Source organism: Paroedura picta, chromosome 10 (assembly GCF_049243985.1).
Source record: "Paroedura picta isolate Pp20150507F chromosome 10, Ppicta_v3.0, whole genome shotgun sequence".
In the NCBI taxonomy this organism is placed as follows: Eukaryota; Metazoa; Chordata; class Lepidosauria; order Squamata; family Gekkonidae; genus Paroedura; species Paroedura picta.
This window is the reverse complement of record NC_135378.1, coordinates 37818400-37842964: the sequence shown is the minus strand read 5'-3', so window position 1 is coordinate 37842964 and position 24565 is coordinate 37818400. Positions and strand designations below refer to the sequence as shown.

The 24565-nt window shown below is 41.0% G+C and overlaps 1 protein-coding gene across 28 annotated transcripts in view; it reads left to right on the top strand.

Moving 5' to 3' along the window:
- TENM3 (teneurin transmembrane protein 3) overlaps positions 1–24565 on the top strand; it is a 1688047-nt gene that overhangs the window by 1511445 nt on the left and 152037 nt on the right. For all 28 annotated transcript variants that reach the window (XM_077302333.1, XM_077302335.1, XM_077302356.1 and 25 more), the window contains 2 exons: positions 3281–3518; positions 21471–21709. In XM_077302333.1, coding sequence (XP_077158448.1) covers positions 3281–3518; positions 21471–21709 — 477 coding nt within the window. The remainder of the gene's footprint in view (positions 1–3280; positions 3519–21470; positions 21710–24565) is intronic.

Sequence of the window (24565 nt, the reverse complement as noted above, 5' to 3'; positions counted from 1 at the left end):
AAGCAATTTTTCTTCATTGGCCTGTCCATCTATATGTATTTCAATGAGTACACTTCAACTTTACCAAAATTTCGAATTCCTGCAAACCTAGAGATCAAATATTACAGTATAAATTGGCCATAGGTTCTGCAATGTAGTGGGGATCCAAGTCGTAGTATCCAGACAGAGCTAAGTGTACTCAACGTACTGGTGGCACCATAGCTAATATCCCCAGACCAGCTGGGTGAGAGGGCACATATAAATGTTGAATAATATCAGGGAGAGAATGGCCCTTTGTGGCACTCCACAAGGGACTGGACAGTGGTGTGATTGCTTTTCTGCAATAGCTACCCTCTGTTCCTGACCTTGGAGAAAGGAGTTCTGATCGAACAGTAATATCAGGGCTCTCTCAGCCTTACCTACCTCACAGGGTGCCTGTTGTGGGGAGGGGAAAGGGAAGGTCATTGTAAGCTGCTTTGAGACTCCTTCGGGTAGAGAAAAGTGGCATATAAAAACCAACTCTTCTTCATCTTCCTCTTCTTCCTCTTCCTCTTCCCCTCCAGGTCCTACTATACAGTAAAACCAGAGGTACTGAAAGTAATGGAGCTGAGTATAACAGAATTAGTAGACAAAAGTAGCAAGTAGACAAAAGCAATAATCTGGGGGGACAGGTTATTTTCTGCAAAATAGGTTTGTAGCAACATGGTCTTATCATTGATAGATCTGGCATTTCACAACATCAGTGTAAGCGTTTTATTTATTATTTTTATTTATGTTTGTATTTCTTGACCACCACTCCCTAAGAGTCGGCTTGTAGCAATTCACAACGAGGTCCACGAAGACCATTACGTAAATAACATAAATGTTATTTCACTTAGACTCACCCCCTGCATCTCTCAGAATGGGACAAAGGTTAGAAGGGTTCCAAGCATTCTTGTATTACTGACCCCTCATTCCAATACCCTATATCCCACTGCCATATCTCCTGTCCCCCCAGATTATTGCTTTTGTCTACTTGCTACTTTTGTCTACTAATTCTGTTACACTCAGCTCCATTACTTTCAGTACCTCTGGTTTTACTGTATAGTAGGAACAGGAGGAAATAAGCTGTTTGAAAGACAGTCAAATGTGAAATATTGGTAGCCTTGCTTATTGCTTCAATGTAATCAAAGATTCAGAAAGGACCTACCAAAGCTACTTCTTAATTTGGGATTTCCAAATTGGTTGAACCTGACAATTTACCCCAGAACCAATGGATGGGGTCCTGGCCACCCTAACAAATAACTGCATATTTATGGCTAAGCTATATGGCTGTGCCACACCAGCCTGGAATAAGCTCCATGTTTTGGTAGTTCCCTCTCTTTTCTGCTCTGTTCAAGACCTACAAAAATTTTCTCCAAGTCCTGTGAAGCATGTGGATTGCAGAGAACTGACAGACACCATAGTGCCTTTGGATGCTGGATATGACTTTTTTGAATGGTTCAGTTATGGTGGAATAAGTGATTGCAGGACATTTTATCCCCCTTATTAAAATGAGTGTTTTAGGTTCCTTTTAACAAATCAAAATAGATTTCCTCTGTAGATTCAAATTTCTTTACATGATGAAAGTTCTGTGCTTCAAAAATCACTGATCACAAAGTCCACCCTCCTTATCTTTAGACCTATTATTCCAAACACAAAGTAAAAAAAATATGTGGATTGGTCTTTACCATACCTTAGATATTGAAATGGGAGATAAAGCTGAAAGGTGAAACATCAGATGATATATATGTATGCATATCTCAGAGCTATGTTCAACAAGTTTAGTATTAGAAGCACAGTGAAAAAAATTATTCCATTCCTCAAATAGTTGATTTTAGTATCCTATGTAAAGAAGGAGTCTGAAGATAGGGTTTCCTATTGCGCAAGTAATCATTTTTATATGTATTTTTATATAATAACCAAAGTTAATTCACTACCAGCTGATAATTAAGTTCTAATCTAAATCAAATAAAGTTTTAAGTAGACTTGAAGAAAAGCCTTTGTGGGCTTTAGCCTGTTAAATTATCCTGTAGCTAGCTGTGAATGTGCCTTAAAGCTTTCTACAGTGATTTTAATCATGTGCATTGACACCTACTGGTATCAGTAAAGACAAAGCTGATTAGTTGTATGCTACCTGAATGATAAGACATCCTCCTTATGATTTTGTTCAGATTTTTCTGTACCATAGTCTGAGAAACCTTCGTTTTAACCCTGCAAGTACTAAAGTATATAGCTTGACATCTCAGGGCCGTAAAGCTGAAGCAGTTTGATGCAACCTAAGTTCTATAATGTGGCTAAAGTCACTTGTAGGAAATCTACGGAACTCCAAGTATTTATGCAATGCACATTATGGAACCATGTGCTTAGGAGCCAGGATCTGTAATGTCCTTTAATATCTGTGGTTTACACACAGTAGGAAAACAGAACATTATCTACAAAAGGGTAGATCGTTCTGTGGATACCAATATCAGTTACTGGCCTTTAAAACAGTAGATACACTTCTTGTTGGGAACCATGACATATTTTTACCATTGTTATGGTGGCAGGATTGTCTGATCACCTGTGACTTGCTCTAAAACATAGCTATACCACATAGTGTGAAATTGGAAAATCTGTTCTGTGTGTGTTCTAATGGATGTAACGGTCATTAAGTATATGAGTCTTCTGACGTTGTAATCAGATGTGATTCAGTCTGTTAAATATCCATGAAGCAACATCTGCTTCGCAGAGTGACCTTCTGCTAAAGAATACTTAGCATCTATTAGCAGATCATAGTGCAGATCTGCCTTATTTGAAATGCACTAAACTAGAGTAGGCTACTGCTGTTTAGCAACTAGCTTGCAATAATTTATTGCAGTTAAATAAACCTTTAAAAAAAACTCCACTAAATAATTATAGGGATTATATGCATTCCAGAAGCCTTTGTATTCTACTGAAATTACTCATTTAATTTCAGGGTTGGTTTGTTTAAAAAAGCTGAGTTCTAAAGGGATGTTAGAGGATCTGTCAGATACTGTTTTCTGTAGGTATTAATAAAACCAGATTTTTAAAAATAAAAAAACCTGAAACAAATTAAAACAAAAAAAACAGTTGTACCATCTGTTGTATATTAATTAGATCTTTGCCTATCAAGGGTAAATTCACTCTTGAAGAATGTCATTGAAGCTAGCTAATAGAATAATATGCAAATATTAGATGATGGGATGTCATTTCAGTTTCTGCTTAGCTCTAGCAAAGGTGAGGATGATGTATAACAAACTTTAATTTTCTTTCTTCTCAGAGCAACCTCCAAATAACCAAGGCCAGTCGACCCTGCAACATTTGCCACCTTCTCACAAGCAGCATTCAGCACAGCATCACCCATCTATCACCTCCCTTAACAGAAACTCACTGACAAATAGGAGGAACCAGAGTCCGGCCCCGCCGGCTGCTTTGCCCGCCGAGCTGCAAACCACACCCGAGTCGGTCCAGCTGCAGGACAGCTGGGTCCTTGGCAGTAATGTGCCACTGGAAAGCAGGTAATCCTTCAGGACCTTGTAAGACTATAGTTCTGCACAACATATATAAGAAGCCTGACTAGATAGCATATACAGCGATTCTTTCTTTGATACTCTTTTCTTCTGTTAGGAAGATTTTAAGCTGTGGAACTTCTGATTCAGTGTAGCCAATACTGGAATGGTCACCTTATCCCAAAGATCACATGGTTAACGTCAAAGGTGTTTTCTCTCTCTAATACACGTTTTATACATGTTCGTTGTATTTCACAGATAAGTACAAAGACAATTTCTTGCTAACAGTTATAATTAGTGCTGTTATCAGAAACAGTTGCTCATTTTCAGCAGAAAGATAAGAATAACAGGAGCATGAGCGCACGACTACCAGAGGAGCTTTTCGTCAAAATAGATGCTTCCATAAAACAACATGTAATGGTCATGAATTTGATTCTGGTAACAGCATAGAAACAGTAAATACAGAGCAGTTTTATGCTACAGAACAGCACTCCATTTCATTAAAACAAATTGTACTAACATATAAGTTACTGCAGAATTTATGTTCTGAATTTATGTTCAGAATTTATGTTATGTTTACATTCAGATACAGCTTTTTTTGTACACAAATTTAGATGCCACTGATATTTATCCACACCATCAGTTACGGTGCAATCAACATAAATTCCTCATTTATTTAGAATTTATTTGCTATATCAAACTGAATGCATAATTGGACTGCACTTGTAACTTTTTAAAAGGATGTACACTTTGTCAATAATGGTTAATATCTTAGAATACATCAAATCTGTTCTCTAAAATGTAAAGCTTTACACACAATGCAAGTGTGTTATAAGTTAGCCAAAAGTTGAGTGAAAGTTCTGGTGAAAATAAGGTACTTGTAATCATCATTTCAGTCTTCTAGAGATTTCATGTCCCTTATGTTTATGTAGGAGCTATGTTGGACCTCCTATGCACAGAGTATCCATTTTCATTAATACTAGTGGCATGGCCTTTGTCCATTATACTTACACGATGATGCATCAGTAATGTTCAGACCAGGTTTTTGATAAACCAGGATATTGCTATTCCTGAAAAAGTTGACCTCTAGCATTCTTGTGATTGAAATAGGTTACGTAAAATTACATTTCATTTGGAAGCCAGTTACAAGAATACACCATGTTTTCTTTTGCTGAATCAGACCACTTGGTTTATCTCAGTCAGTATCGTCTACTTTAAATCACAGAACCTGTCAGAGTCTGTGAGTCCTTCACATTCGCAGATGTTATACAGTGAGCCACAGCCCCCAGTTTTGTGTGGTCACCAACATATTCCCAAACATCCACTTAACTGAGTATATTTGTGAATCAAAGCTAAGCTTTGTTGCCAGAGTTGTAGGGTTAGAAATGTATATTTAGACTAGAACTCTGCTTGGAGGAGTTCTATATTCTATTTTCTATGCTGTGCAAATATAACAATATGTCACTATTCAGGACTGGAATAAAGGGATAGTGTCTCTGCTGCAGTGCATGGGCAGTGTTAGGTTAAAGGAACCTGATATGCCTTTGCATAGCTCTCCAAACAAGTAAGAAGTTTTCCAAAAAGTTCCAGAGTTGGTTATCTCAACCCATTATGAAAAGTAAGATGTTCCATTAGAAAAAGATCAAAGCAGCATTATATTGATATTTCTTGCCAACTAGATGTTCTTTAAAAAAAAAAAAACCCTGCAAATCAGAAGTTGCTTTGAAGCACTTTCTAGTGCTAAAAAAAAATTCTGTAATAAATACAACCTTCTTGGATTTTCATTAATAATCTCCCGCAGACGCTTTGGGTTCCCATTGGGAAAACAATAGAATGTAATAAGCCACTGATACGAATAACCAACAACACATACCATTTTGTTAATTTAATCAAGAGCCTTTTCCTAGGTTAATTTTCATCTGTATAAAAGCTAAATCTCAATCTTATTATTTCCTCTATACATGATTATTTGTAAATAATTTGTATTTAGATGATCTTTCATTCCTCCAAGATTGTCCAATAGAGAGAGATGTTTATCTTTCTTTAAGCATAGACATAATGATCTTTCATTCCTCCAAGATTGTCCAATAGAGAGAGATATTTATCTTTCTTTAAGCATCTTTAAATAGGACAGGGTCCTATTAAATAAAAGAGTAAGGCCACCTGGGGAGGAGTTAGGGCAGGCCCTGTCCAGGATAAAAACTCAGAGGGCCCAATCAGGAGCCGCGAAGCGGATCCTGATTGGGCCCTCCGAGTGTCCATCCAGGGCCAAGCAGCCAATGGGGAGGCGCACAAAGTGCCTTCCTATTGGCCCCTCACCAGGACAGACCAAAATTCCATTCACCCAGCCCAGTCTGGATGCCAGTCTGCTCCTGACCACCAAAGGGAGAGGAGGTCAGTAGGGCTGCCAAGGGGAAAGAGAACACAGGCTGCACCAGCCCTTTTTGCCCCAAGGCTGACCTAACTGCCATGTCCAACTGCAAATTGCCTCAGAACCCTGACAGAGCTGGCCGGAGGCTGCAGAGTGCTCCCCCTCCCCCCTTCAAGCCTGCTGCGAAGGAGCCTCTGACAGCCCCTGACTGAGGGGAGGGAGGTCTTTCCAAGAGCAACGCAGGGGAGCCTGAGGGCCTTCCTTTTGAGGGGGGGACTTTCCCCTTCTGCCAAACAGTTGTCTGACAGCGAGGCCACAGAAAAGCCCCTTCTCACTTAAAATACTGCTCTGGCCGGGGGTTAGACATAGCCAAGCCATGTGTCTTTCTTCTTTGCAACTCTCTGCAGATTTGAGGCCACTGCACAGCGTTATTCTTCAGAGGAAGCTGGTTCTTTTGTCTCCTGTTTCATCTGCACAACAACCCTGTGCAGTAGGCCTCAGGTCTTTAAATTCAACAACAACAACCTGTGTGGGAAGCCTTAAATGTTTCTTCTCTACCACAACCCTGTCCAAAGTATCCCTTTCTGCCTGGGGAGCTGATCTTTATACTCTGCAGGTGAGCTGTAATTCCAGGAGCTCTCCAGGCCACACCTGTAGGTTGGCTACCCCTGAGTTGGAAATATTCCTGGAGGTTTGGAGGTGGGACTTCAAAATCGTACAATGCCTCAGAGTCCAGCCTTCAAATGAGCCATTTCTGCCTGCAGTTGGTAGGGAGTGGTGCAGGAGTGTCCCTCCTGGCCTATGGGTTATGGCCAGCCCTTACCAGCAACTGTTTGTATTCTGGGGCGCAGACAGGCAGACCAGCATCAGTCCTGTGAGTCTGGAAAGTGCAGGAAGATCTAAATAAATATTTACAGCCTGAAACTAAATAGACAACAAGTAAATGTCTGGAGACACATCGTAACTGAAATAGTAACTGGCAAATAACCTTGGCCTGGCAAATAAAAAAACAGTATTAAAAACCTTACTAAGGTCAAGACTGCTGTGCACAGACAGTCTTCCTCTTAGGGTTGCCAGCTTCCCTGTGAGGCTCGCTATCCATCCTCCCTCATGGGGAGTCTGCTATGGGGAGAGAAGGGGAAGACGATTGGAAAATGCTGAGGCCTGCTGGGTCACTGCGGCCCATTCCCAGTTCTCTCAGATCTCTCACAACCCCACATACCTCACAGGTTGACTATTGTGGAGAGACAAATTGAAAAGGTGTTTGTAAACCGCTTTGAGACTCCTTTGGGTAGTAAGCAATAGGGTACAAAAATCCGTTCTTCTAAGGAGCAACCATGAAAGAAGCATGTGGGCACATAACATTTTACCAACAGTGCAAATATGGGAGACAGAAGGAACAGGGTGGACACCTGTGTACTGTCACTACCCTATGTGTATTAGGGCAGAGGGGCATTTCGGTGAATGTGGCCTAATTCACACAAGAAGGGAAATGACGCAGAACTGGGGGGAATTGGTTGCCATGTAATCTTCTCCTAAGAAGAGTCTCCAGTCTGATTTTCCCTTCACATATCTGAGGACATGGCTCTGGAAAGCTCATCTGTAACCACTATGCCACAATTCCCAAAGGTCAGTCCTCTCCCACAATCAACGAACATTCCACACCACACGTTCTTGACACCCATATTTCCACACCCATGGCCTCATTTGCCACCATGCCACCACAACCTCCCACACAACACACGACAACCCCATGCCCTTACAGACAGGACAACTCCTCCCCTTCCTCTTCCCACTGCCAAGCTCTAGCGCCCGTTGTATTCTTGGAGACAACGGGCTTTGCCCCTAGTAGACATAATAATACTGAAATAATATAATAGTATAGATAATATAGAAGGCAGCATACAACTATTACACAAATATCCTTAGCATGTGATGGTTCTAGATTGACTCACATAGATCAGCAGATTACCATCTATGTAGTAACATCTATGGATAATGTTTTCATAACAGTAGGTTTGGGTGATATGAAGGCTAGTATGCAAAGTGCTGTTGCCACTGGAAAATTAGACCATAATTGGAAATGCTTACTCTCTTGCAACACCAATTCAACTGTTCATGGTTGCAAACAACTTACATCCTAAACAGTGCAAGATGGGAAGAAATACGAGCAACTGCCGTGTCTTTCTCTCCATGTAATGTCCAAAGTGAGGGAAGTTCTCTTTTCTCCTGACACTTTAAAATGGCAGGAGTTATTATCACTGCTACTTCAGGATGGGGAAAACTGGATGGGCTGTTCCTCTAAGATCCCCTGGGAAGCCACCTAACCTTGCTTAAGCAACAGGATTTTTTTGTTGTTGGATAAATTAATGATATGTGGGCTAATGGGAAACTTTCTTTCTGCATCTTTTTTGTTATCAGGCATTATGTTCATTTTGGAAATGGGTTTCTAGTGGCATGGGGGTTCCTTTCACTTTTTGCATGGATAGTTATTTTGTGTTCTTTCTGCAGCTACTGTTTATCAATATAGATAATATGAAACTCTGTTGCAACTGATTAAAAAGACAAACTGCATGAGGGCTGGTCAATATCTTCCAGCAGGGATTCCCAGCTGTACTAAATGACTGCTTCTCTTTCTTGTAATTCAGTGAGGAAGTGAAACTGCCACTTTCCCTGAACAAGTAGTCCTCAATGCGCCCTTTAAATGGCAATAGTTAGAGCTGTAGAGATAGATATGTTTTCTCTTTTCAAGGCCATAATAAGATTTCTTCCTTTTTCAGCCTCTTGTGTATCTAAACCAGTCATGTAAAGCAGTATTCTGTTTTCCTTAGATTTCTACTCACACTGGCCACGTTTGTTTGTTTGTTTGTTTGTTTGTTTGTTTGTTTGTTTTTTTATGTTTTTATTTTTTATTTATTTATTACATTTGTATATCACCCTCCCTTCAGGCTCAGGGCAGTTCACATGGAACATAAACAATACATTGAACTTGTTTCTACATCAGATAAAATATAATTCAGTACAACAGTGGTAACAAGAAGTACAATAGCAGATAACAGGTTACTAAGATAATGATCAACATGTCCATGGATTCCTGAGAGGGAGAGTTCAGGGGCCCAGCAGTGTTGCAGATTCCGGTCGTCCTCAACCAAATCTGTTTTAGTTCTGTCAGGGCCATGATTTCCTCTGGAAGCTCATTCCTGCAGGTGGAGACAAGGACAGAGAAGGCTTTGGGCCTGGTTTCAGGCCAAACAGGTTTCTTTTGGCCCAGAGATTAGCCGGTTGGCAGTGGCAGAGCGCAAAGCACTTTGAGGAGCGTGGGCTGAAAGGCAGTCCCTCGGGTACACTGGGCCCTGATCATTTATGGCCTTGAACCTGATCCGGAATTCGACTAGTATCCATTGCAGTTGATGGAGGGTGGGCCAGATGTGGGACCTCCATGGTGTCACCGTGAGGACCCTGGCCATTGCTTTTTGAACCAGCTATAGTTTCCAGAACAAGATTAAGGTCAGTCCTGCATTGGGTCCCACAGAGCATTCAGGAATCTAATTGGATCCATAAGTTTCTGCGGGCGAGCTAAAATCTGCTCGCCACCCAACTGAGGTGGGGATTGTAGACTTAGCCAAGCCCTCAGAGCATACTGGTCTAACCAAGGCATGGCATTTGCCTTGACCAGATTTGTGCTCAAACCTGTACCGAAAATGAGATCCAGGGTGTGACTTGCTTGGTGGGTGAAGCCAACAAATTGCGAGGGCCCTAATTTCACCTTGGTTGATAGGGGGAAGCAAAACCGACTGGTTAAAAGGTTCGCCAGCCATTTAAATCTATCAACTGATAGGTCAACCTGCTCCATTGTTATCTTTAAATATCTGCAAACCATTTCACAAGCCGGCTTCGCTTTTGCCTTTTTTTCCTGGGGGAAAGAAAACTGATGGATTAAATGATGGCCATTAAATCTGTAAATATGGGGGGGGGGGTGTAAAATAGAAGGATTAAATGGCTGCCAACTATTTAACACTTCCCTGGCAGTCCACCATACACACACCTTCTCCCAGCCCTGGTGAGCCACAATTGGAAGAAAGTGGGAACCCAACCTGCAGGACTGATGCAGTTATGACTCAGTTTGACTTGAGGTTTAGTTCAGAAGCCACGCTGAACTGGACTTTTTAGGTTTGTGCCCATCCCTCATAGCTCGGATAGAGCTAGGCAGTTAATTTTTGCAAGATTTTTACAGATATTGTGAATTGCCAGAAATACAAATAAGTGGGTTCTGGATCAAATAAAACCTGGACTCTCCCAGAAGCTAAAAAGACTAAATTGAGGCTACTGTATGAGAAGATAGGAGTTAATGGAAAAGACTATAATTCAAGGAAAAGTTGAAAGGAGCAGGAAAATAGAAAAACCCAATATGTGATGGACTGACTCAATCAAGGAAGCCACAACTCTCAATTTGCAAGACATGTGCAAGACTGTTTTTGGACATTTTGGAGGTTGTTAATTCATAGAGTTGCCACAGGTTGGAAGTGACTTCATGGCACCTAACACCACACACACAAGGATAACAAGAACTTCTCTGACATCACAGTTTATCAGACAGTGGCATACAGTGAAGAAAGTAGATAATCAGGACGAGGGGGAGATTTGAAATCTTTAATACTATCAGGTTAATACATAATACACAAATCCAGTATAATCTGTAAAAATAACATCTTTGTCTCCTGTTAGGTTACTTTGTTTTATGAGGTGATATTGTGAACTGGTGATACTGTCTGTTATACAATTTATGCTAGTGTTCTGTAATGCTGTAGTGGAGGAGGGAAGAACACAGAATCCAGAGTGGCTGGCTAATGTTGTATTGTCTCTTTTCTCTGGATCCTGCTATAATTAAACAGCAGCATGACATTGTATTTAATTATCTCTTAATTTTATTACATTGGGAGGAAAGTATTGAAGAAATAATTAATGGTAGGCCAAAATTTCAGTACATTAAATCATTTAATTAACATGCTAATAGTTTAGAAGGTGAAATTTGATCAAAAGTGTTTGCCGATTAACTACAATTTCCTAAGCCATGAGCAAAGTAGACCAAGAGGCGTGAAAGCTTGGTAGCTGTTCAAGCTTGATGAAGCATTTGTGATGGTGGACAATTTGCCTTTAATATTGATTGAACCTCTACAGAAACAGTATTAATCTTTTATAGGAGGGTTTGAATACATTTACCTGAAGATTTGATGCTCTGCAGAAATACAGTGTGGTGGGAAGAGTACAGTACATACATGTATTTCTTCATGTATGAAAGGGCCAAATAGGTTACATTAAAAATAATTTCCTGAAATATATTTTTCTGTTCCAATTCATGACCTACTTCTGTTTATGTTTTAATTTTGCAAGGGTTGGATTCATTTTAATACATTCATTCAGTATCATTTTCTTCTATTAATTGTAGTTTTAAACCACAAACAGTTCAGGAGCATCTTCTTAACAGTGCAAGGTTCAGAGAGATGCCTTCTGACAAATAGTCTGTCAGAAGACGCAAAAGACATTTGCCCCCTCAATAACTAATTAGCCATTTAGTGATTCATACTGTTTATCTTATTTTAGAATCCTTTTGAACTTTTCAGGAAACCTGAGATTGCCAAATCCCAAGCACCAGATTCCCATGATGCGTAGAAATTTAATCGTTTACAGCAGTTATTTTATTGTAGTGTCTTTTTTTAATCATTCCTCAGTAGATATATGATACTTATTTATCATTTCCTATAAGAACATGTTGGTGTCTAATATAAAAATCCATGTGCATGTTCTTATATCTGCTTCTTTATATGCCAAGTTCAGTGGTGGCAGATAACGTCATGTCTTAACCATTCTCCTTGTATACTGGCTCTGTTACTGAATTGAAGGGATCTTTACAAATTAATAAGGAAGTTATAAGAAATTGGGAAGAAGCTAGATTTAGGACTAGAGGTTAGCTTTTTGCTATGGTGGTGACAACCAGCATTATGCCATCTTTATTTATATACTACAGCACTGTTGTCTTAGATTTAATAAAATTTTATGAAACTATGAAGGGTTTAGAATTAGAGCTGATATCAATAACTAGAAAATATGGCCATTAAAATAAAAAATTCTGAAGGCTAAAAAGTGAGTCTTGCTCATAAATTCTGTGCTGGCTCCTTGTGTCAAAGAAAATTTATCAAGGCCTGCTGTTTAAAGTGAGAGAGAGAAACACTAAAAAACCACTTTGGGCATGAAATATCATTTTTATAAAAGACTAGCAAGAAAGCCCATTGCAACCAGGAATGCAATGGGCGCTAGGACCCAGGGGACACCAGGAGGTGCCTTTTTTTTCCTGCTGCGTGGAGCTGTGAAAGGCTCCTACAGGGTTTTTTTTTTTCTGCTGCTTGGAGCTGGGAAAGGCTCCTACAGGGTTTTTTTTTCTGCTGCTTGGAGCTGTGAAAGGCTCCTGCAGGGTTTTTTTTTTCTGCTAGCTCTCGTGGGCGTGCCGGCTTGGAGCTCCTACAGGGGTTTTTTTTCCTGCTGCTTGGAGCTGGGAAAGGCTCCTTCAGGGTTTTGTTTCCTGCTGCTTGGATCTGCGAAAGGCTCCTACAGGGTTTTTTTTTCTGCTGCTTGGAGCTGTGAAAGGCTCCTGCAGGGTTTTTTTTTTCTGCTAGCTCTCGTGGGCTTGGAGCTCCTACAGGGTTTTTTTTTCTGCTGCTTGGAGCTGGGAAAGGCTCCTTCAGGGTTTTTTTTTTCTGCTAGCTCTCGTGGGCTTGGAGCTCCTACAGGGTTTTTTTTTTCTGCTGCTTGGAGCTGGGAAAGGCTCCTTCAGGGTTTTGTTTTCTGCTGCTTGGATCTGCGAAAGGCTCCTACAGGGTTTTTTTTTCTGCTGCCTCTCGTGGGCGTGCCGGCTTGGAGCTCCTACAGTGGTTTTTTTTTCTGCTGCTTGGAGCTGAGAAAGGCTCCTACAGGGTTAATTTTTTTCTGCTGCCTCTCGTCGGCGCGGCGGCTTGGAGCTCCTACAGGGGTTTTTTTTTCTGCTGCCTCTCGTCGCGCTAGCGGCGAAAGGCTCCTCCGGGGGTGTTTCTTTTTTTTCTGCAGCTTCTCGGCGGCTGGAGTCTTGTGTTGTGTTTGCGGCGGGGGCTTCCTTGGGGCCGGCCTGACACGGTGAGAGACGCTTCGCGCCTCTCACCACGTCAGGCCGGGAGCAACTGCGAGCCGCGCTGAGCGCGGCTCGCAGTTGCTGGGGCTGGGAATCGGAGGGACCAATCGGCAGGCGCTTCGCGCCTGCCGTTTGGTCCCTCCGGTTGTCTGTCATGAGGAAGGGTCCAATCCGGACCCTTCCTCATCCCGGACACATCCCGCCCCAGAACCCCTTACTGTTTTATTTAGTCCGTGGCGCCCGCGGCGCCACGGGCGGTGTACAGATGGTAAAGATTTTCCATCAAAAAATAGAATGAAAGAAAACTTGCACCAAAAATATTCCCTAAATATGCACTTGTTGTTCCTTCTAGATACATTGTCCCACAATACTAATTCACATACATAATTATTGCTTAATAGAAACATGGACATTTCTTTTATGTATATTTGTTATGGAAGCCCCAAGTTGCAGATACATGGCAGATGAAGTGCATTATGTGGAAATTATTATTACCAGTTACTAATATATGTAGCAAAACAATGAAATAAAGATGTTTATAATCTTTTCATTTTTGAAATTATGCTTACAGGAATCATCTCCTGATATGAAAGTTGTCCAAAGATAATAACACATCAGTTCAAAAACATAATGTATTTTGAATACAAAAGGATGTAGATTGAAGTTTATGTCTCACTAATATGCTTCATAGAATAATTATATTTTGTTCTTTTGTTTTCATATTATGCATCTATTGCTTACATTTTTAACAGTGGGTGGGTTGTGACATTTTATTCACAACATTTCAATATTAATCGATTTCAGTGTAATGAATCTTAAATAATGGCAATAAAAGCAAGAGTGATTCTGCAGTGGAAGTAGCAGATATTCTTGTATATCAACATGTACTTTATGAGTTATATATTATTACATAATTACATGTTATAAAACCAGTTTATTGCATTTCAAGTCTATCCTGTTTTAAATCAATTTAGGCTCTTAACAATTTTATTTGATGGTAAATATTGTAAAAGTTACAACTTAATTGTTGCTGTATTATTTGCTATAGAGGAGAGACTTGAAACAGCCATACTTTCTCCACTTATCCATTTAGAAATAGCAAATGTTATACAGGTCAATGCAGCATTCTCCCTTGCCTTTGCATTTCTGAAGATGGCATTAGAGTCACTTCCTTCAAATGGCCCCAACTACCTCTAGGAAGGAAGGTAAGGGGCTATAACCAAATAATTGCCCTACCCCACCCACAGGTAACAAAGATAAGTCCTCCCATAATTTATTGTTTTCCCCTCCTCCTCTTTTTTGTTTAATGATCAAGCTATTGTACATCATCTTCAGGTCATTATTTCACCTTAGTTTTCCTTTAGAACTGAATTAATAATAATAATCTTAACCATTATGAGCTCTCTATATAAAAGGGTAACGGCCTCTGGGGATAGACCGTTCTGGGCCTCTTGGGCCCTCTCCTGACTGCAGGCCAATCTTGGGTGTGCCCAGAAAAGCTGGGAGCACCTGGATTGAACTGGCCCCTAGAGAGCCCACCCCCACCAGACAGCTGCATACTGCTTGGGAGCCTGGCGGTCACAAAACACCTAACCACTGACCTCAGAGTGCACCAACTCCTGCACTGCCAGCACAAATCCATGGGGCACATAGCTGCACCCACCACCACGAGAAGCCCCTGGCCTCGTCAGTCCACACCACCACAAGCCATCAAGATCTGCCTGTGCCAGGAGCCACCAGTGGCAGCAGACACCATGAGCACGCAGCCAGCAGGAGCCAGTGGCAGTGGCACAGCTGCCCCCCTGAGCCCACTGATCACATGGCTGCCTGCTCTGGAAGCCCCTACAGCCCACAGAGCCAGCAGCTGGCAGCACCAGGAGCCAGCAGCATCGGGAGCTCTTGCCCCCAGTAACCTGCTGCCGAGACCGCCACCCACCGCAGAAGCCTCCACCCCTGGCAGCCCACGGAGGAGCCAGAGGGCAGCAGCAACCACAGGTGGGGGGAGCTGGCACCAGCAGGAGCGGTGCAAGCCGCCAGTGGAGGTAACACCCAGCTCTGAGATCCTGTGGCAGCAGAAGCTGGCAGAAGGTGGTGGGTTGCTGCACTTCTCCCACAGCATCTACTCTTCCAGCTTATGTTGCCCACACTTTCCCACATGCCCTTCCCTGCAAGCCCACACCTACGGCCAAGTCAGGACACAAAGGTAGGCAGCCTGTGGTGGGGTGGGCGGCTGCCATAGGGGGGCACCACTAGCGCCCCTTGCATTCCTGGATGCATTGGGTTTTCAGACTAGTAGTAGTAGTAGTAATAATAATAATAATTTTATACTGTTCTCCTGTTCTCCCAGAAATTAGTCACTACTTTTCCAGACTGGGTGTCTCTATGTGGGCATATTGTCGGGAAGTCATCATAGATATTATAAAGTATTTGGCCTCCACCAAAAGCTTTGGGGGAAAGCTTCATCTTGCAGACCCTGTGGAGCTATACCAGCTCCGATGGGGCCCTGATCTCCTAAAATATTATTTTTGATGGCAGATGCCATAAAAACAAAACACGTATAGACATCTACATTCAACTACTTTCAACTAGAATGTAATCTGTTGTGAACATGTAAGACCTGTTCTCAATCAGTAACTCTGAAAAATGAAATCAGTAAAATAGTAATTCTTACATCTACCAATTGTGCAAAATAAGTCTCAGGATTCTAGCAGTCATTGATATGTTTTATATTTTTATTTAGGACATTTCTATCCCACACAAATAGTTCCAGAATACTGTCTGAAACCACATGGTATTTGCCAATACCAGCTTAATACCAAAAATAAGCAACTTATTTTGAAGTTTAGAAGATTTAGAAACTAAATCACAAAATACCAGCATACAAATTACTACAGATTAAATCACAACATGTTCCTGTGAGGAAAAAAGTTCCTTACAATGTTTTTGGAATAGTATTAGCTTATATTAGCAGCTGCAGGTGAGCAAGGTTTCTTTGTCCCAAACAACTGTTATAATCCATCTGTATATAAAAGAATACCTCATAAAAACCACAGAATTTGAAATATTATTAAGCAAGTCTACAGGGTTATATTGGTTTTGATCCACATAGAATTAAAATAACTAGAAGTGGTGCCTCCAGGCAATGACAGCCAAAACCTTTCAGTGTGATCCTGAAGCTTTCCTTGTTAGTATGGCAGCAAACAATTATCCCAGTTGCCCTGAAACATAGAATCCAGTAGCCAGTAGGAATATAACCAATGTGAAAGAAGCAGATGTCCCAGTAGGAGAAATGTCTGGACTATCTTCTTTCACACTGGAAGTGGTATGATGCCTGCTGAGTCAGAAGCAGTGTTTCCTGTGCTGATTTGGCTTGAGCAGCATAACTACCCTGTGATTCAGTAGGAATCTATGTTATACAGGCAAAAATCAGCATGTGAGGCCCTAGTATGCAATCCTTGGAACTTCAGAAAGGTGAAAGATGGTACAGAAATGGTAGATTGGCCCTTCCCAATCAAATAATTTTGAAAGCCATATTGCCAAGGTTAGAAAGCATCCTGAAAGGATTTCCTAGCGGTGTCTGGGGATCAACTGAGACCAGCTGACAGACAAGATTTGGCCTCTGTGCCACCACCTAACCATCAGAGTTCTAAAGTTGAACTTTAGAGGGAATTCTTAATTTTGCCATTGACTGTATAAAACTTTAAAGAAAAGGGACGGCTTTTTAAAGTCCATGCCCCAGCTGTATTTATACACAAAAACAATTAAGTTGTAGATGAAAATTATTATTATGTCATATGTCACAAGATTTTATTGCTTTAACCTTTAATGAGTACCTATTTGACAAGCACACCTTGGGAGAAAACGACAGTGAGAACTAGAAGCCTGCCATCAATGCCACACTGAGACTGAAGCTTTTTGTTTGACCATGCATGTGTTTTAGGCTAATCCATAACACCGTCCATGACTGTAAAAAACAAACAATTTTTTTGTGTTCTATCTCATGCCCAACTGACTTGGTTCCCCCCTGCCCCCACCCCCGCCCCCAACAAAAACACACACACTCCTTTAATGAGTATTTTGGGTAGAAATTGGAGCGACTTTTTCACAATGTTATAATATAAGACATTCGTTATGTATCAGTTTTAACACAAACCATATCAATGTGTACGTAGCTGTTTCAGTGTATTCTTAAGCTGATGGATAAGTTGCTGTCTTTTAATGTGGTTGATATTTATTTTGCAACGTTTCCAGTCGGTGGTCTGAGAAATAGTGCCTCTGGCTAGATTTACAAGCTGTTCCTTGTTCTTTAGAAGATGTTGTTTCCAGTTAATTTGATTTTACTACCCAACTTCTGTACTTTCTCAGCCTGCACGTTCTTTTTTTCTTTTCTCTTTTAACTGGTTTTTCCATTCTGGTTCTCTGCTAAGGAGCTTGTGATAGATTTCCTCGGCTATATGCTTCTAAAAAGACAGACATATACAACACATAATATCCTACTCATCATTAAACTAGCCTATCATTCTTTAAATGCCATAAACATAAGGACTAGCAAGGACAGCAAACAGCAAAAAGGAAAAAAATGAGAAGCTTAAATGTCATCCTAGCATTTCATAGAATCAAAGAATCATTTGTTCATTTAAAAAAAACCAAAACAAGGGGCATCTGACATCTTTAAGAATTTAAAATTAACTATTTTATAACTGTCAAAATTTTAACTTTTCATGCAACAATAACATCATGTGCCCCACGAGTCATTACTATTTTCTTCTGTTTTATTGAGCTTATCTTACATTTTCAAATATGCTGTCTCGAAACATAGCTCTTCTAACAGGCTAATTGGAAAGCTTATATAGCTTTTTTCATTTATAAGCTTTCTGTTATAATGCAATTGCTAAGTCTTGATTCATAAATCTATTATTTGCTAATCCAGTGTCTGATTCCACAGCTGAGCTGGTGGGTAGTGTTAAAGTGGGTGGGTGGTGGTGTTAAACCGAAAAGCTCTTCAAATTACTTGAAAGGTATGATAGAATTATCTTTGTGATATCCAGCCATGATTCGCTTGAAAAATTTAAACCAAGTACGCACATGAGATGGCTGTATGACGAAATTCTAAGGATTGGCCCCAAATCTGTCCTTGTGTGAGCTGAGGAGTATTTCTGTCTATTTGAGAAGTAATTGTACCCCCTAATATACCATTAGGGTTGCCAGCTCAGGGCTGGGAAATACCTGGGAATTTGGTGGTGAGAGACTTCAGTGGGGTATAATGCCATAGAGTCTATCTTTGAAAGTGACCATTTTCTCCAGGTGAATTGGTATCCTTTGCCTGGAAATCCCAGGAGATCTAAATGTCCAGAGTAGGTTTCTAGGGCATATAGAGCTATAGCAAGAAAGGCAGTAGGAAACCTGCTTGTGGTTTGTTAGAATTAGCTTGAGAAATTCATATTTTAAAATAAATTATTCATTTTTATATTGCAACTAATAGTAAAGCCTGTTGCATTCTGTAATACAACGGGTGCTAGCTCATGGTTTGGTGTGAGTTTCGTGCCTCACTTGGAAGCTGGCAACCCTTAAGAGGGGGTCTCTCCGTGCACAGCAGTCTTGACCCTAATCAGATTTATGCACACTTAAGCAGTGGTGAATTCCAGAACATGAACCTACACCAATCTGGCAACCTCTCTGCTATATTTTCTTGACCTGAAATAGGTCAGGGAGTACTATGTAGCTGGTTAGGTGGCTGCGGAGGCATTATGTACTTTTGAGGCCCCACTTCCAAATCTCAAGGAATATTTCCAGACCATGAACAGCCAACCTCCAGGTGGGACCTGGAGATCTTTTGGAATTTCTGCTAATCTCCAGAGGATAAAGAAAGGCTGCTTTGGAGGGGTGACTGTATAGCATTGTATCCCACTGAGGTTTATGGATGCCAGCCTCCAGGTGGGGTCTGGAAGTACAGTTCACCTCCAGATAGTTAGGCTGACAGGAAAACTCTCTGCCTCACATGCGCCCCTTTAAAAGGAATGTACACCCCTTGGCTAGCACAGTCTGTTGTTTGGCTGGTGATGTCTACCTTCTGATGCCTGAGGGAGGAGGAGGTTGCAGAATCCTGGGCAAGAGGATCAGTTGGCCCTGGGAGAGGGGAGATTCCACCAATAGGAGTCTTTGAATCACATTTTATGTATGAGGTAACTAAAACAGATAGCACCTCAAGAATTTGTGCCAGAAATATTGCAGAATATTAAAAATGTTGTTTTTGCAAGGAATTCAATAAGTCCTAGAAAAATAATGTTTTGTAATAATGGCATGCATTATAAAAGATCTAAATGATCCTTGCCATTTTAGATGTACCATGTTTGCTATTTAAACCAGTGTCTAATCAAGAACTGCAAGTGTGATTGATTGTGTTCCAGGGAGAACTGTATTCCAAATCACCATGAACAGTTAAACCTTTTTTCTCTTGGCAGAGCAGTCTTCTCATCCTTTTTTGTTTTTCTCTGACACATCAAAAGCATCTTCTTGAAATTTAGGAGTCTCAAAGATGACATTGAGAATATGTTGCATTCTTTATTGTGCACACATAAATGTAACTTTGTGACTTATAAACCGAATAAGAGCAGCAATTAATGCATAATTAGTTCCATAAATGCTTTAAAATAAAATAACTATGAGTTTTCCTTCATGAATTGTATGGTATTCTATTTAGGAAACCAGATGAACTCATAAGCATAAAACCCCTTTTCTTTCACTGGCTAAAGTTGTTCATGGTGTGCGTCTAGGTACTCAGTAGATTTATTTTCTTTCACATTGTATTATTTCCAATACATTTTCTATCCCGTGCAAGGTGTTGCATTATGCTCTTCTGGTGGTGGTGGTGATGGTAGTGCGTATTGTGATACTTATTGGAAAACACCTAATTAAAGCAAAACTCTGTTAGTAGGAATTCAAAATTATGAGTGTTTCCCACCAACTGTAACAATGATTAACAGTGTCAGAATTGAATCAGGAGATCTTGAATTTCTTGTTGCCTAGCAGGAGTGAATTCTTATGAAGACACACTCATGAAGACACACAAACCACTTTTGTTGGCTTCCTGCTGATGCCCCAGTGAGTGGCAAAGAGGCAAGGCAGCCTTCTTTGAAGGCTTAGCCACACCCCCAGGTAGCACGCAGCTGGCTGAATACAAGCGGGTGCTCCTCAACTGCCCAATACGCTGCCTGTGTCCTCCCTGGTGGCCAGCACTCCGCCACCCTCTGGTGAAGGCTCAGCCACTTCTCTTTCTTATTGGAACCAACTATGTAGGTTGTTGCCTAAAATGTAATAATTGAATTAATAAACTAGGAAACTCAGTGTTGTTAAGGGCTGTTCAGGAGCACATCTGCTAGAAAACCTGTTCATCATTTCCCAGAACTTAAATGGTGAATAGTAATTGCTGGAAAATTTATACACAGCAGTTCTTCCTCGCAGCAGTTGGACACAGAGATTTTTGAGTATGTGCATGTCAGACCTTTTGTCAGGAGCGCTTGTTGAGTGATTGTCTCATGATACCTTTTACCAAGCATGTTGCTAGTGAGGTAGGAGGGTCAGGCAGCAAATAATGGAAGAAGAGCCACGGCCTGTAGGACAGGGAGAGCTTTGATGTAGCACTGATAGTGTTTTAACAATGAGCAAAGCTTGATGGGGTGCCTCTGTCATGGTTCTTTAGTAGAAGCAAGGTTTTTAACTGGCCACATTGACCATGTTGGACCTAACAAAACTTCTGGTTGCCAAAGGAGAGCCAGTATGGTGTAGTGGTTAAGAGCTGTGGATTAGAGAACCAGGTTTGATTCCCCATTCCTCCATATGCAGCCAGCTGGATGACCTTGGGCTAACCACAGTTCTCTTAGGACTGTTCTTGCAGAACAGTTCTGTTAGAGCTTTCTCTAGCCTCACCTACCTCATAGGATGTCTGTTGTGGGGAGAGGAAAGGAAAGGTGTTCGTAAGCCACTTTGAGAGTCCTTCAGAGTGTGAAAAGCAGAGTATAAAACCCAGAACTTCTTTTTCAAATAAACTAAGATGTTAATATTTTTCCTTTTATGTTTTATTGAGTCTTGTACATCATTATGTTACAATCATGCGCTGACTTGATAAGAATGATCTGAATGTGGAAATAGTTTTTCACAAGTGTATTCCCGTTTTGCATCCAGTAGATTCTGTGGTACCAATCACCTGTTTAGGATTGTAGCTCTGATTCCTGTAGAAAAAAACCCTGCCCAATCCAGTAGATGAATATCTTCGGCATATGTGAATCTGTGCACTAGAGTAACATGTTTCAAAATTTTTATCACTCAATTAAATTTTAAGATGCTTCCTAGAAGACTATGAAGATAGTGCTCTGAACCTAGTATACATGTTGATTTGTGATTTTAAAAAAATATAAACTTTTGTTTTCTGCAGGCATTTCCTATTCAAAACAGGAACAGGGACAACACCACTGTTCAGTACTGCAACACCGGGTTACACAATGGCATCCGGCTCTGTTTATTCCCCTCCTACACGGCCACTACCTAGGAATACCTTATCAAGAAGTGCTTTTAAATTTAAGAAGTCTTCAAAGTACTGTAGCTGGAAATGTACAGCGCTCTGTGCTGTAGGGGTCTCCGTGCTACTGGCAATACTACTATCATACTTTATAGGTAAGCTTGCTTTTTTATGATTATTGTCCCTATAAATCTATATGTCTGTTTTACTGGTTATATATAGGTAGCACATGACTACATAAAATATAGCTGTCTTTTTAGCAGCAAGTCCTGGAAACAAAGGCCATGAGAGCAATTTAATTAAAACTTCTTTAGGTAGAATTTTAAAAGTCTGTATTTTGTAAGCATTTCCCCTATTTAAAAAAAATGGGACTAAATTTTAGAAATATTGTTAGGAGAGATACGGCATCCCACATTTCTCTATTTAAAAGTTAGAATGCATACAAGAAGGTGTGGGCAAAGTTATATAAAAAGATTTCTGTTTTTTTCCCTGTGCATTTCAGGGAATGAGCTTTTAGGTTCCCACAACATGTAGTCAACCCCCCAAAAAACTTTTTTAATATAATGAGCAACACTGAACAATTTATTTCAAATAATAGCATAGGAATTCTAATTCTACATTTGATTTTTGTCTCTCTCTTTATTCCTTGAATAACGGTGTTGTTTTTTTTGCTCAGAAGAATTGTGTGTGTGTGTGTGTGTGTTCTAAAGATGTAGTGGAACCATTTCCTTTCAAAACGACGATCTGATGGGGACATTGAAAATATAGATTGCCATTCCTACGTATCTATAAATGCTAGTGTCAAGATGAATTTGAGTGGCCACACTGAGATGACTCAGATCCAAATGAAAAATTATACTTAGCTTTTAAAATTAATACAAAACCCAGACCCTTTAGGGTTCTTAAATGTTCACAGCCATTGTTGAAATGTGCTTGTTAAATTTCAGTCCAAGCCGCAGCATTAAACTGCATGAAGCCTTTGAAGTGGGTCCCTGGTGAAGCTAAAGCCACTGTGAATAATGCAGAAACTTAGGCTGCTGAGTAACGGAAGGAATTTTCGTCCATTCCCCCCCCTCCTCCAATGAAATATGGCTGCCTCTGCAAGATTGCTAGTCCTATCATGGCCCATGAGAGCCAGAGGAACTTTATAGGAATCATGTCCATGATCTTACTGTTGTATTGCTGTTTCATTCCTCACCCCATTTCATTTATTCTCTCTAGTGTGTGCAGTGGAGGCTTTAAAAACTACTATAAACATGCGGTTCTTGTCTGACTTTTGGTACCGAGTCAAAAACAATGAAAGATCCAAAATCTGCAGTCATAGTATATGAAGCAGAATTAGAGTTGATGTGTTTGTTTACATTTCAAGGCCAGCTAATCCCCTACCTATGACCCTGCAAAGCCTCAAGGCAAAGTAATTTAAAGGATAAAATATGTCTCAAACATTTATCACAGATAAAAGCTGAGTTCCAGAGCTCAGTTATGTATACTTACGGATCACTGATTCCAAGCACATATTGATTTAATTAAGTTTAGGTGTGGAATAAATTGTGACCCAAAAGATGAAGCATATGAAATTATAAATATGCAGTAACAATATCTGCATTTGTCCCTTCACAATATTTACAATTTAGATACAAAGTACTTTATCACATGTTTGTATCTACTGGGGTTTAATATAGATTTTCTTTAACGGGGAAGAGCCTAAAATGTCCTTTATTTTGCAGATAATGAATTATTTTGCTGTAAACCAGACTGCATTTTTCCACAACCTAAGTTTAGAAATAGTACACAGTGACTTCTGGTGGGAAGGTTTCCCATTCATGACCCCTCCTCTACATATATGTGGTATACTGGCTCTTCCTGAATTCTTCAGAAAGAAGAACAATACATCTGTCATGGAACCATTTTTTCGCTTCCATTTCAGTGGGGTACAGTGATTAGACCAGAACCTGGGACAACTGGCTTCGGATTCCTTCTCTATCTTGGAAGCTTATCCTGGTGATCCTGGCCATAGGGTAGCCAGATCCTCCTAGTCACCAGCAGGGGATTGGAGATAAGGTTGCCAGTAGGGTTGGTTGCTTCGGCGGCCAAAGCAGCCAGTCTCTCCTGGCACAGCCAGCACCGCGCCGTGGGGGGAGAAGGGGCGGGCGTCAGGCCTACGTATATACACCCCCCCTTCCCCCCCCCCACTGCGCGGCACTGGCTGTGCCGGGAGAGACTGGCCGCTTCAGGCATCCAACCCTAGTTGCCAGTTCCTGATTGGGAAGCCCCTAAGATGTGGGGATGGAAAAGACAGGAATACAAGTGGGGTACAGTGCCATAGAGTCCACCCTCCAAAGCATCCTGTCATGAGGTAGTCAGGACTCTGCAAGGTTGAAAACTCCTCCGAGAACGGAGCCACCATAGCCAGACGAGAGGCAACAGAAGACAACAAACAAGAGGTGAAGATGCAAGCATGCCAAGAGCTAGAACAGATCTAAGATCTAGTACAGAGTCACCTTCTACCCCCAGCTTTAATCCAGCAGATGAAAGAGAGTGATTTGTTACAGGATTGAGTCTCAGCAACTGGCATTTAAGTATAAAACTTTTCAATGGATGTTGTGGGGTGTAGATGTGATGCAAGTTACACACTGATGTGCTGACTTATCTCTGCCTGAAAACCTTGGCTTCTTGAGCTGGACTACCATCATACCGGACCTCTGGAAATCCTGTACCATGGATTGGAATTATTTTGAATCTTGTAATCTCCCTTGGCTTTTGTTTACTCAGAAGAATGGTGAAGGATGCTGCAACCTGATACTGGCTATGACATATCTATTTTCTCCAGGGGGACTGATCTCTGTAGTAATTCCAGGGGTTCTACGGGTTCAACTTGGAGGCTGACATGCCTATCCTGGGCCTGTCACAGTCTTTTAGCACAGTGGTCCTTTTTATCACCGGGGACCACTCAACGCCTTTTAATGAGGCCCGGGTGGGCGGTAGCTTACTCCTCTACTCTCAACCACTGC